Source organism: Haplochromis burtoni, unplaced genomic scaffold (genome assembly GCF_018398535.1).
Source record: "Haplochromis burtoni strain Fernald_Lab_line unplaced genomic scaffold, NCSU_Asbu1 Contig_230, whole genome shotgun sequence".
Lineage (NCBI taxonomy): Eukaryota > Metazoa > Chordata > Actinopteri > Cichliformes > Cichlidae > Haplochromis > Haplochromis burtoni.
Genome location: NW_024582591.1, coordinates 780,487 through 794,624, shown reverse-complemented (window position 1 = coordinate 794,624; position 14,138 = coordinate 780,487). Strand labels below are relative to the sequence as shown.

Genomic DNA, 14,138 nt, shown 5'->3' with positions numbered 1-14,138 from the left:
AGAAGGTAAACAGTGAAATCAAACAGCTGGAGGATGACAAACTTGACATGTTAAGTTTATTGTTTGTTTGTTTTTTCTTTTTCAGCATGCCTGTAGTAGGGCGTCCTGAGGAGGATTAAATCCTGCTGTGGCACATGCGTACAGAAACATGAAGCCCAAACATCAACTTTATGCTGAGCATAAACGGCATTTAAATTCACATGAAACATATCCGACACGTCCTTCATTTCCTTTCCTTTTCGCCTTTCCTAAAAATCTACAGGTTCAAAAGAAGTACGGTGATTATATTTCTTAGAGCAACCTGTTTGTTCAATAACGTTCTCCAATAACAGCGTAGACGGTGGAAAGAAGACAAGGAAAGTGTGATGGACTGCTAAAAATATGTCACAGAAGTGGTCATAAACCGGCTCTGGCTTTACTCTTTGCACAGTAAGCTGAGAGCTTGTGATCTGAGCCCTCTTGAAGAATGCAAATTTGTAGTTAAATTACTGAGAAGTGGGGCCGTCTTCTTTTCAGCTGAATCCAAATACACAACAAGGCAACTTTGGCGTGGCGCAGCATGGAAACATACCCTTGTCAGACACATAAAGGAGGGGGCTAATGAAGTGTGAGATGTCACAGTTTTTGTAAATTGAGGCCTCATAACAAGGTCCAGGCTATCAGACAAACTCACAGTGTAACATATAGGATATCATTCAAACATACTGCTATTATTTTCATTAGTAGTCTTATTGATTAGCAGTGCATTGATATTTGGCATTATGTAAACATCTTAAAGTTCCACTACTAACTTCTTCATGCACTAAAGCTTCCAATACAATCACTGTGTACTGTATCAAATGTATATAAACACATACAATGTACTGCATTAACAGATTATGTAATAAAACATCTCAACACAGCCATGCGTAATACTCATTCTCATCTCTTTCACACTCACACACTTTCACTCTTCACAGAAAAGCTTAAACGTTTAGCTCAATTGCTACTAAGTCACTCCTCTCTAGTTTGGCTAACAAATATGTACCGTAATGATTACAATAGAACAGGTTAAAAAATCTCTATAAAGCTTTTAAAATACACAATGTGCAATATAAGATGAGAATGCTATTGTTGGCTAAGGCCACAGAGAATTTGGTATAAAATACATTAATTTCTGTTGCTAAAGATATAAATAACACATCTAAAAGGCTATTTTAAAAAAAAAAAATCTAACAAGTCTTTGACATACACCAAATTATCACATGTGACCCTAGAGCAGGGTCAAATCCAAATACTGCCCCCCTGGCTTGGTCATGAGAGCAGGTAGTGACATAAGAGGAGCCTCACTTGAGCTGCACTGACCAATCAGACTGCTGCTCAGGAGGGAAACAGACTCTGCAGGATTCTGCGGAGAGAAGAAGAACAAGGGTGAGGAAAGAGTTTTAGCCCCCAACAACAACAAAAAAAAGAGCACCTGCACCAGACATTACCCATCACCTTCTCAATCACCTAAAGCTGTTATTACCCATCTATTACACTACCACATTGCGACAGCACCATCTGACCGTTGACTAAGCCCCGCCCCCTTAGGTATTGTTGCAATTGTTCTGTAAAGTAATTTTACTCTTCAGCAGGCCAGTTTCACAGCAGACATTTTGGCGTGAAGCAGCAGGTAATCACAAATGTCTGAGAAAGGACGTTAATAAATATATCTATAAGATTACAGTTAACCTGGTTCTGCCAGGAGATTCTTCCTGCAAAAAGGGAGTTTCTCCTTCTCACTGTTGCCAAGCGCTTGCCCTTAGGTGTGTTGTTGCAGTTCCCTTCTGTTATTGTAGGGTCTTTACCGTTTCAATTTTATTCGTTTCTGTGTTCTTTTTAGTGTTTCTAATTATCATTTGTCAGGTGGAAAATTCTAGAAGCTCAGAACAAGCGTTACAATAAAAACACATGACTCACAGCCAAGTGGATATGGCAGTCTCACTAAACATCTGTGTCATTACCTCCTCAGGATTAATGCATTCAAAAAGAAATTGAGCATAAAGTACAAAATGCTATTTTAGTTAGTTTTAGGGGGAGTTTTGAGAGGGGGGGAGGTAAGTTGTTTTTTTTTTTAAATTTAGGTTAACTATATACATTTTCATACCTAGTTTTATGTACCTATAATATCCTTGTATTGATGTATGAAACATTAAAAAATTTATCTTTAATACTGCAATGTAACAGTAAAAATGAGGACTTAGTACTGGTTATCTGGGTAAGAGAACAATTCAAACTTTAAAGCAGCTACTTTCACTTTCACAATATTTTTATGTTGTTCTGTGATGAAAATGTCACCACTGAGGAGTTTCTTGCGCCCGCTATTTGACTTTCACGCTGTCTCGACATGCAGAAAAAGGACCATGCCTGTACAGTCAAAGGGGAGAGGGTTCAGTGGACGGTCAGTCGGCTATGTGGTGCTCAGTGTTTTCATTAAAGGCTTCACGAGCGGACAGAAAAAAGGTTAAACAGATGCCATGTGAAAACCCATGAAATACCTAAAAACCAAGAGATTTCCTCCAATTATTTAACCTAGTCAAAAGGAAATACCTGAAAATTCCCCATTAATGTGGAAAATGGTGCCCTGTAAGCCCTGGTGACCAGTAAAACCACAGCTACAACACCTTCTCTAAATTAAATCCCCCTGACTGATCCCTCAGCCAATCCTTACCTGCCACCTGCCTCAGACACCTTAAATACACACCCATTCTTTGGGCTGCGTAAGCAATGTCCTGGTCGGGTCATGAGTGTGCACGGGCCCGTGGGCGTGCATGAAAGCATCCTCGGGAGCATACTGTGGCATGAGGAAGGGGGAGGAATGATAGAGATGGGGGCTGAGACACATGTAGCCATAGACACTAATCTAAAGGCCTTTAAAATACAGAAAACAAAACCCAGTCTGTCTCAATATATTGCTTAAAGTAGTCCTTATCATGTCATAATTTATATTCAGATTCTTCGCACTCTTTCAGGTTTAAATAAGATCTGAGATTCTCCAGTTCAAGTTGAAGCAAGCAGCAATCCGTGTGTGACAGAACAGGGAGAGGAGACAGGATAAACTAGTTTGATAGCCTCTGGGCAAACACAGTGGATGCCTGACAATACACACCCATAATACGAGGAGATTTGAATACAACACTTTGGATCCTACAGTGAGGTATGAGAGCTCTGAAGGCACAGAAAATCTCCATTATAGGAACTTCATTAATAAAATGCTAAGTGCACGGTGCATTTGAAGGACGCCACCTCTTACCTGGTAACCCTGCACTGCATTTATGAGCTCTTTGACTCCGTTGCTGTTGTAGGTCAGACCGGGCATACGCACCAGGCCTCCCGGCGAGGCAATGGAGGAGGGGGAGGGGAAGAAACCTAAGGTGTTAGGTGAGCCAGGTGGACTGGAAAAGAAAAAAAAAGGAAAACAACAAGAAGGGAAAAAGGACAGAGACTGTTATCCTAAGTACAAAACCAGCATAAACATGTATCTTCTCAGAAAACACAACGTATGCAGCAGGATTCAGGAAAAACAAGACTGGGAGTAACTCTGGGTGTTGTCTTTGAGTGAGCTGCTCTCTCAGTCTCTGATGGCTCACCAAAGAGAACCAGAGGTCAATGCTTGTTTACCAAGTACTTTGATAACGCAGACTTCAGTCATTAACTACCCTTGCCCCAGCCTTTCTCCTTGGCAGTATATAATTCAACCAAGTACAAAATGCTCGACCTCTTTTCTTTTTTTTTTAAATGGGAAAAAACCTTTATACTTATTGCAAGTTTTAGATGTTTTTAATCACTCACTAATGTACACAACATGTTTCAGTGAATGTAAAACTATTTTGATTTTGATTGATGCTATGCAGGCGGTTCAAAGAAGAAGATGACTAAGAATGAAGAAGATCAAGCGTGGATAGCAGTTCCACATTTCTTATGCACATCCTGAACTTTTGCAGGGCTTTATGAGAGAAATATAAATATATGAATCACTCAAGCCCAACACTCAGTCTTTAACCTGTCGGCCTTGCAGTACAAAGTGTGCATATCTTTATGAATAAAGCAAGTAAATAAGTGTCCAGCAGCTCTACACAGGCAGCTCCCTAAACCAAATGGACTATTTCCATTCACAGGGGTATGCCAGGACCGGGGAATCCACCTCTTATGTGCTACATGTGAGAAATGGAAGCTCTGCCTGGATCTGAGAGTTTGTCTGAGAGCAACTTCACCCACCAGTAAACAACCCACAAGTAAACACCACCCGGCAGCCTCGGCTTAGCGTCGGTTGGCTCGTAAATGTCTTTATAGAAATTCAGGAGTGGTTGATTTAATGTGAGAAAGGAAGATTACTTAATGCGAGAAACAACAGTAAGCTCTCACAAAGCATCAAGGATATTTCAGGTAAATGTGTACATACAGTGGGGCAAAAAAGTATTTAGTCAGCCACCGATTGTGCAAGTTCCCCCACCTAAAATGATGACAGAGGTCAGTAATTTGCACCAGAGGTACACTTCAACTGTGAGAGACAGAATGTGAAAAAAAAATCCATGAATCCACATGGTAGGATTTGTAAAGAATTTATTCGTAAATTAGGGTGGAAAATAAGTATTTGGTCAATAACAAAAATACAACTCAATACTTTGTAACATAACCTTTGTTGGCAATAACAGAGGTCAAACGTTTACTATAGGTCTTTACCAGGTTTGCACACACAGTAGCTGGTATTTTGGCCCATTCCTCCATGCAGATCTTCTCGAGAGCAGTGATGTTTTGGGGCTGTCGCCGAGCAACACGGACTTTCAACTCCCGCCACAGATTTTCTATGGGGTTGAGGTCTGGAGACTGGCTAGGCCACTCCAGGACTTTCAAATGCTTCTTACGGAGCCACTCCTTTGTTGCCCGGGCGGTGTGTTTTGGATCATTGTCATGTTGGAAGACCCAGCCTCGTTTCATCTTCAAAGTTCTCACTGATGGAAGGAGGTTTTGGCTCAAAATCTCACGATACATGGCCCCATTCATTCTGTCCTTAACACGGATCAGTCGTCCTGTCCCCTTGGCAGAAAAACAGCCCCATAGCATGATGTTTCCACCCCCATGCTTCACAGTAGGTATGGTGTTCTTGGGATGCAACTCAGTATTCTTCTTCCTCCAAACACGACGAGTTGAGTTTATACCAAAAAGTTCTACTTTGGTTTCATCTGACCACATGACATTCTCCCAATCCTCTGCTGTATCATCCATGTGCTCTCTGGCAAACTTCAGACGGGCCTGGACATGCACTGGCTTCAGCAGCGGAACACGTCTGGCACTGCGGGATTTGATTCCCTGCCGTTGTAGTGTGTTACTGATGGTGACCTTTGTTACTTTGGTCCCAGCTCTCTGCAGGTCATTCACCAGGTCCCCCCGTGTGGTTCTGGGATCTTTGCTCACCGTTCTCATGATCATTTTGACCCCACGGGATGAGATCTTGCGTGGAGCCCCAGATCGAGGGAGATTATCAGTGGTCTTGTATGTCTTCCATTTTCTGATGATTGCTCCCACAGTTGATTTTTTCACACCAAGCTGCTTGCCTATTGTAGATTCACTCTTCCCAGTCTGGTGCAGGTCTACAATACTTTTCCTGGTGTCCTTCGAAAGCTCTTTGGTCTTGGCCATGGCGGAGTTTGGAGTCTGACTGTTTGAGGCTGTGGACAGGTGTCTTTTATACAGATGATGAGTTCAAACAGGTGCCATTCATACAGGTAACGAGTGGGGGACAGAAAAGCTTCTTACAGAAGACGTTACAGGTCTGTGAGAGCCAGAGATTTTCCTTGTTTGAGGTGACCAAATACTTATTTTCCACCCTAATTTACGAATAAATTCTTTACAAATCCTACCATGTGGATTCATGGATTTTTTTTTCACATTCTGTCTCTCACAGTTGAAGTGTACCTCTGGTGCAAATTACTGACCTCTGTCATCATTTTAGGTGGGGGAACTTGCACAATCGGTGGCTGACTAAATACTTTTTTGCCCCACTGTATTTACAGATTTTCAGCTGGAACAAGGTGAATTTCTTTTTGAGTTCACAAGATTTTCAGAAAGCTTGACCTCTGTCAAGGTCACTGAGATTTGAACTCATCTGAGATTTTTAGTAGATATTACTATGGTAACAATTTGAAGCTCCTATGTCGCTTTGTTCTTGAGTTATAGCATTCACAAACTTAGGTGTCCAGGCTGCCCGCCCACCTGGCAGGATGCCGACAATAGCCCCTCAGGCTTTGAAGGCTGAGAGGTAAAAACAGTGAGAATTCCTGCACACTGTTAAAACAATAACTTTCTGTGACCTTTATGCGAACTAATCAGACAAATCAAAACTTTTCAAACAGATAAAATCAAATAATTTTGGCAATAAAGAGAGTTTTCCCTTTGGACCTTCCTCTAACAGACCTCTCACCTATTCACCAATGCAAATATTTAATATTTAAACATTTTTGAAAATATTTTCACAAGCTGAGCCATTTAATCTCTGATTCAATAAATCCCTTCATCTGTAAATACCATTGTTTACCTGGGGTAGTAGGCTGCGTAGTTCATGTATAGCTGAGCTGAGGCGGGGTAGTAGGCATGTCCTGGTGGTAGGGGGCGAGGAGCCAGGACCACCTGCCCAATGGGAGGGTAGAGAGCAGCAGCAGCCTCTGGAGGCAGGACAGGTGGAGCAGGTGTGAAGGAATAAGATGGTGGCGATAAACCTGGCGAGGAGAAGAGGGAGAGGTAAAAGATTTTTAACCAGACGAACAGAGACACGCGTGAACAGAGACATGGTGGAGAAGTCTGCAAGGTCATTGTTTGTTTTTTGGAGAGGTGCTCATGCAAATCTACAAACAATGACCCTCCACAACATCACTCAGCACCTCACACACTTTGAATGTATGCACGTGGCAAACAATGAAAGCGTCAGCGTATTGTACACTACGCTGGACCACCGATGGGCCTGTAACCTGTATGTTTCATTATTTCAGTATTTTATTATCACCTCTGTGTAATTTCGGAGCAGGTAAGATGCTTTTAATTCACTCGACAGCTGTCAGTGTTTAGCAGCATCGGGTTTATACTTTCTCATATGCATTCATGCATAAAGCCTTCCAAGTATTAAATATTAGCAAAACGAGAGCCACAGCGCTGTCAGAGAACAGAGACACTGTCTAAATGCAGGGGACAGTGCCGCCTGAGCACTTTATCCTCCTTGCATGGTGATTCTGGCTGTTCCTGCAGTCTGTGCGTGCATTTTCAACATTTAATTTCATCTCATCATGGACCTTTTTAAAACCCGCATGTCTAGCCTTGTGTCCCTTTCACTAATGTGAACTATTTCATATTAAACGGCTCATAACCATTAGACGTGTTATAATCCTCTCTTTTTGAAAACTAAGAGTCCACATTTAAGTCGAAGGACTACACACACAGAGATCAATCCACCATCTACGCACCAGCGTTCAGATATGCCCACAGCCTTTACACAGCTCCTGATTGGACAAGCACAGGAGATGCACACACCAGAGGTGTGCCAGGCCATTGAGGCCTAATCCCACAACCACCTCTACTCATCTGATAAGATTAGAGAGATGTAAGCCATTTTTGATGTTTTATGAAGATAGCTGGAATCAAACTGTCTTGCTTACACTTTCCCAACCCTTTCAGATTTTTATGAAATACTTCAGCAGTGTAAGAGAGTGGAATTTATGAGATCGACAAACATGCCACTAAAAACAAACTACAGTATTTTCATCTAAATGTGTGAACACAGGCAACAACTGAAAAAAGGATGGTTACCCCATTAGGTTTATTAGGTCATGCAGATGGATAATTTAATCACACTAATTACAAAGAGGTGACACACTCACATACACCAACACAAACTCTCAGACACACAGTTTTCGATCCTCCTGGTTAGACCAGATTTCCTCATCTTCCCACAGTTTGAGATTGGAGAAAAACCCAGCAACCCTGCACAAGGCAGGAGCCCACCTACCCTGCAGTCCCGAAGCAACCCAGCTCCCAGCAGCACTTACGTCTTGACTTACATGGCGGCGGGCTGAGCCCTGTCCCACTCCTGCTCCGGGTGTGTGTGTGTGTATGCGTGTGCGAGAGCGAGCCTCCCATCAGCACGAGGCCCATCTCCTCTGCGCTGCAGGGAAACACCTCCACGTAGCGGCTGTTTGCCCCACGCTGGCTGGACATCACATGCTTGTGAAGCCGCTGTGAAGCTTGGAGCGCTCGCTCAGCTGATGTCATCTGGATGAAGCAGTCACCTGACGGACGACCCTGAAAGCGGAGACGAATCAGAGATTACTCCGCAACACCTGTAAATTTGTGCTAGAAAGCATGTGAGTCAATGGGTGTGTCAGTGTGGGTGCTGCATGTACCTGCTGGTTGAGGACCATGTGCACTCCATGCGGTCTGATATCCTGTGTAAACTCGCCCAGGAAGGTGAGGATGTCCTCTATGCTCGCCGTGTACGGCAGCCCTCTCAGCCGCAGGCAGTCTCTCACTCCACCAGGAGGGGGCAGAAGAGACACCGTGGGCAGCACAGGCATCAGAGGGGCAGGGGCCACGGAGATCAGAGGGGTTGAGGAGTACCTGTTTAGCACCTAAGACACAGTTTCAAATTACATAGCCTGCCTAAAGCAAAAACCTACCGAGTACGCAGTGAAGTTTTAGGAAACCCTTTCTCCTCTAGTACTGACAGGTAAAAGTCACTAACTATAACTCAAAAGCAAACATCTCAAGCAGAACAAAGCCAAGTCCAAGCTGTGTTTAAATATGACGCAACGTCAGACAGGAGCTGGCGTGGTGCCAACAGGACACCAGCGTGTTTGCATTTCTGGAGAGGACCAATAAACCTCGCAAGTGTCTCACACACACACACACACACCACGAAAGGCCTCTGCATAGATATGTAGGTGGACTGTCTGCTTATCAGTCCAGAAAGATAAGAAAATGAATGCCAAAGAGACACAAAGAGCAGTGGAGCACACGAAGAGCGAAAGAAAGTTCAAAAGAGAAAGGAGCAGCTAAAATAACCGTTTGTAGGGAAACATGCACACACAGTCCACCTTGTTTTACTGGTCCCCACCCATGAGCTTCTCTCCTATAATGCCTACAACTGCCTGAGAAGATAAGAAACACACCCTCACGTTGTCACTCTTTGCTGCTGTGGCCAAATAAACAAACAGTTTTTCTCCTCTAAAACCTACAAGTGAGCACACAATCAAGCACATTTCACTCAACCGCACACCGTAAAACAAAGCGAAGAAACACCCCGGCGTACCTGCTGCACCTCTGCTGCCGTACTCTTAAAAAGCTCAATATATCTTTTCCCCAGGATTTCCTTGTGTTTCCTCAAGGCGCACTGAGCATGTTCTTCACAGGCAAACAAAACAAATGCGTCGCCGGTGGGACGTCCATCTGGGTAGCGAACAAACAGGATGCCGTCCTTTCCCCCGCTGACGGGACAAGTCTCTTTAAGTTCATCCTCTGGCGAGAAGAAGGCGAGCACCTGCTCGTGCGTGGCGGTGAAAGGGAGGCCTCGCATCCTCACTATGATCTGGTCCTCGCGGGACAGGAACATTGCTACCTCATGAGACGTACCTGACACAGAGAGAATGACACGGGCAAGCCCGTTCAACTAGTGTTAGTTGGCCTCCTTCTTCTGCAATTGATAAGAGTGATGCTAAATCTGACTTTTCAAGCCTCTGTGATTTTGAGTAATAGTCTAAATCTCTCATCTGTATGACGATAAACTTTAGCTTTATGTAATGAGGTCACTTCTGGTTTCTGGGAGGCGTTCATCATGTGAGTAAAATTATTAATATTCAGGTCAAATGACTCAGTGATGAGCTGTGCCTTGTTGACAAACTTATTGCCCTTCATAAAAGGCTGTGTTGCCATTAAATGGTATCACTGAGTCATAACCAACAGCTTTTTGTGCTAATAATAATTTTTCTTTTAAGATTACAAGTGGCATGAAGGAAAAACCCCAATGGACCTGGAGACATTTGCAAAGGTCCTGAAACATTTTCAACTCCTAAAAATCATTATTACTAAATACATGAATTCAAGCTCATATAAGAAGTTGCTGAAGTATTAATAAAATAGCACCATATAAGATCTCAAAGACTTCAAAAGTCCTCTTTTTCAACTCAGTTTCACTATATACACACATAAACCAGGCGGCTGCACTTAAGCTAACAGATATATGAACTTCCCACCTCCTGCTATCTTCAGGAAGTCATCTCCTGTCGCTTTATAAACCTGCCGATAGAGGGGAACGATGTTTAGTGATGGGACAATAATTTGGTGATGTGGCTGATTCTACTGTGTCCAGACGCCTTACCTCAATATATCTATTCCCCATGTGGTGTTTGTGTCTCTGCAACGCCAGCTCTCTGTGTTCCTCGCTCACAAAGCGAACCAGAGCTTCTCCATTCCTCCTCCCTTGAGCATTCAGGCACAACGCAACCCCTCCTCTAAAGAGCACAGCATATGAAGGGGGTTATAAAGCCTCTCTGAAAACCTCTGTCAGCAGCAGCTTTCTGGGTGTCATCAGTGATTAAAAAAAGATGATAAACAGTGTAAAAATGTGCGCCTTTAAAGATGTCAGCAACGTACTTGGCGATGTTGAGGCCTCTGAAAAATCGAGCGATATCCTGGTCAGAAGACTGCCACGGCAATCCTCTGGCTCGGATCACCGTGTTGTTGCACACTTTCTCCATTTTACTGCTGCACACACACACAGGTATTATTACAGTGGGTTATCAGGGAACAAAAATAATGTGTATCTTTAATAAATGTTACTCACCAAGTGCCGCTCTCGAACTTCTCACTAACTCTCTCAGGGTTCGAAAACGTGTGGCCTGCAACAACAAAGTGACAGAGTCACCATGATAACACACAAAGTAATCAAGCTGAGACCGTTTTTAAAAGGCAAAGCAAATGGTTAAAGTCTAAATCAGGTAAGACCTTACATTTCTTTCCTTTCTTAATTACCGGTTTGTTAAGTGGCAAGCTCAAAAGTAGTACTATGAATCTTGGATCATCCATTTTTGGGGGGGAAAATGATTAAAGGAAATTTCAGTTATCCTCAAAAGAGGTCCTAATTGATTTTCTAGTTTAGTTCACAGCAGGGTTTTACTTAAAGTAACACAGTTTTGGAACTCATTAGTAGTAAATCGATTTACTGATGTGTTTGCTAACATTACTCGGTAATGTACGTGGTACTTACAAAATGGCTCAGATAGCAGTGCCAGGACAACGCTGGACATAACCTGAAGCTGCTGTGTGGCTACTTCTGCAGGCAAAGGGACCGATGGATCCGGTGTGGCAGAGGGGTCCCACATGGTGGGCACATCAACAGGTATACTAAGAGCTGAGGAGGAGGTGGTTAAGGAGCACAAGCAAGAGAGCGACAGTGTTATTAATCATGAATGCATCGTGGTCCAGCAGGATTGGAGGTTTGATTTCTTCTTTTTTTCCTCTCTCTCATTTCCTAAGTCCATTTTCAATTTAGTTGGAGTTGTATGCTTTGGGTGGAGCCCACTCTCTCAGCTTTCTTCTACACCTTCTCTGAATCAACCTGGAGTATTAAAAGGCAGGATATCCGCAAGATCGCTACACTGATCATCATGGCCGTAACCAGGCCCTCTTTGGCAACTGAGTTCCATTTAACCAGGAGGTTCATCTGCATTTAGAGTCGCCAGCACTAAATCCCTCTGTCCTATTCAAAAGAAGATCCGGTTGTATATCAGCGGAGTCATTCGCCTGCTCCCAAATAATTTCTGGTGCTGGTTTAATACATTTTTTAAAACTAGGTCTGATCTGTTTTTTCCCAAATCATGACAGAATAGACAGGTGTGTGAAAAAATGAAAAAAGTGAAAACAGAACAGCAATACACTCACGTGTTTTTCTTCCTATACCTGTGTGTGTGTGTGTGTGTGTGTGTGTGTGTGTGTGTGTGTGTGTGTGTGTGTGTGTGTGTGTGTGTGTATGGGGTTGGTCCTGTTGGGTAAACACACACTCTTTCACTAAGGGCTTAGTAAGGTGCTGCCACTATTTCCTTATTTGCATTTCAAAACCTTTATCCCTACAGCCAACTGCTTAATGCGTGTGTTGTGGATTTTTGAGGGTAATGCAATGCACCATATGAGAAAGAACCAATCAATCGGATCAAATCAATCGAGCAAAAAAAACAAATGTCTGGAAATCCATGACTTAGACGGCGTAAACAGGCAACAGGACATGAAATGTTAATGTAAACAGGTGACGTGTTAAAAGGATACACTCTGCCATGGTGTGGACATTCAGAGCTTTGAGGTCAGGAGCGGGGAAGTGCTTCTTGAACTCCTTCCGAAGGTCAACGAAAGAGTAGAAACAGTCTGGGACCAGGATGTTCTGGAGAGGAATACAGTGTGAGTGAAAGGCCCATCAGCAGCTTCTGTTTTTATTGCTGTGAAACTCATGTTTGCACAGGCCACAAGAGCATGCACTGCCTACTTCTTGTATCATTAACACACAGTTTGAAGGCACTCAGGAGAAATTTCATGAGCATCATGTGTGCCTGTCTTTTATGTGCACGAGTGTGCGGTATGCGCATGGGCGTGTGTCACCGCAGTGGCTTCTCCTGTAGATCAGCTTTCAGTGTTAACATTAAAGTTCAGCGAGCAGTGCGGTGCTGACACAACACAGCCCTCTGAGAGCGTCGAAGGCTCCCGCAGCAGTGAGTGAGTGAAACATCCGCCCTGGCTGCTAGGCGTGTTCCCCCGCCCCGCTCACCTTGCTCGCGGCCTCGGGGTGAATCACTTGGCGGATGTGGAGCTGCCCGTCTGTACACAAACACACCGACGTGCCTGCGCCCGCGCTGTTCACCTCATTTGTCAGTTGCAGATGAAACTGTAAAAACATTTAGAGGTATGGACTTTAATACAGCTGCTTTAACCAGTGCTGTAACTGTAATTAATAATCTATAAATGGCCTATTAATGGCTTTCTGGCTACTTTGAAGACATTACCATGTTTAAAGCTTTATCAACACTCGGTGCTTTGTACACACAGTCTGCTCCAGATCCATTCTCCTGTTCCACGCTCTCCTCCACCACATCCTCCTCCTCTTTTTCTTCTGTCAAGTCTGAGAGGTCAGGCTTTATGAGGAGCTCATTCACCTTGCCCAACTGGTTCAGAGAGGAAAAAAACAAGTCAGCCTTGAAACAGCCAGCCTAGCTAGAAACTCAGAGGCTTTGGAACAATATAATAAAACCAGCGTGAAATATGTGTGTTTGCTACATAGATATTATCACAGTGGAAAGCAGCAAAGGAGCAATTTAAACGTCTTACACATAAGGCAGAAGGTTTTTTGTAATTAAAGCGAACAATGATTTCTGAACAGGTGCGCGTAAGGAGGAATCCCACAAAAATCCCCCTGGCACACTTTTTTTTTCCTTATTAATATTGGTCTGACATCATGTATCGCTGTTTGCAGTCCACCTGTCCACTCCTTTGAACACCACATTTCCTGCTTTGGAGTCACGATGATTAGCAAGTAAGAACAAGCAGCCTACAAGTGAGTTTTTACCTTTTTGTTCTTTACATCCACGAGCTGCCAAACCAACTGCACGAGCTCCTTCTCGTCAGACCCCAGGAGATCTCCGCTCGCGCCAGATGTGGCGGTGAAAACCACCACCAGGTAGTCTACCTGCGCCGTCATCTGAATTTTTAAAAAAAGAACCGCAAACACACAGAAAACTAATCTAATACTAAACGAGACTAAAAGGGACTGAAGATCAGCGGGATGTGAGACGCGAGCGGGACGCGGGAGGTAGAAACGCCTTTACTCTGACACCTGAGCGCAAAGGTGAGCCCGTAAATCCAAAGTTTTGTCGCCTGTGAGATTTTATGTGAAGCCTCCCGCAGTCACCATCGCGAAGCAATGGCTGAACGCTCACCGCTTTTGTAGGGAAGCTACCTGTGCGACCACGTGACCCCTTTACCTGGCCCGTCCCTCTTTCAAGTGGTTCAAAGTTTAGTACGTGGCAGCTCACGCAGGACAGAAAAGGTAATAAATGGTTATTAGTATAAAACAACAACGAGAAAAAACAAAC

General features: G+C 43.7%; 1 protein-coding gene across 5 annotated transcripts; it reads right to left on the bottom strand.

Annotated features, from left to right (window-relative positions):
• Positions 1-39: 39 nt before the first annotated feature.
• esrp1 (epithelial splicing regulatory protein 1) lies at positions 40-13,979 on the bottom strand. Of its 5 annotated transcripts, none has more exons than XM_014338496.2 (16): positions 13,613-13,979; positions 13,053-13,211; positions 12,818-12,934; positions 12,325-12,436; positions 11,270-11,413; positions 10,847-10,901; positions 10,657-10,764; positions 10,382-10,514; positions 10,257-10,299; positions 9,317-9,636; positions 8,412-8,636; positions 8,058-8,310; positions 6,557-6,737; positions 3,275-3,416; positions 2,726-2,815; positions 40-1,387 (listed from the first exon to the last, which is right to left on the bottom strand). In XM_014338496.2, exons 1-16 carry the CDS (start codon positions 13,742-13,744, stop codon positions 1,253-1,255), a joined length of 2,349 nt encoding a protein of 782 aa, XP_014193982.1. In that variant the 5' UTR covers positions 13,745-13,979; the 3' UTR covers positions 40-1,252. The 5 variants fall into 5 exon arrangements, with proteins under 5 accessions (XP_014193982.1, XP_014193981.1, XP_014193983.1 ...); XM_014338495.2 differs by having other exon boundaries at positions 10,657-10,767; positions 13,613-13,978; XM_014338497.2 differs by having other exon boundaries at positions 8,070-8,310; positions 10,657-10,767; positions 13,613-13,978.
• Between the last annotated feature and the right edge of the window lie 159 nt (positions 13,980-14,138).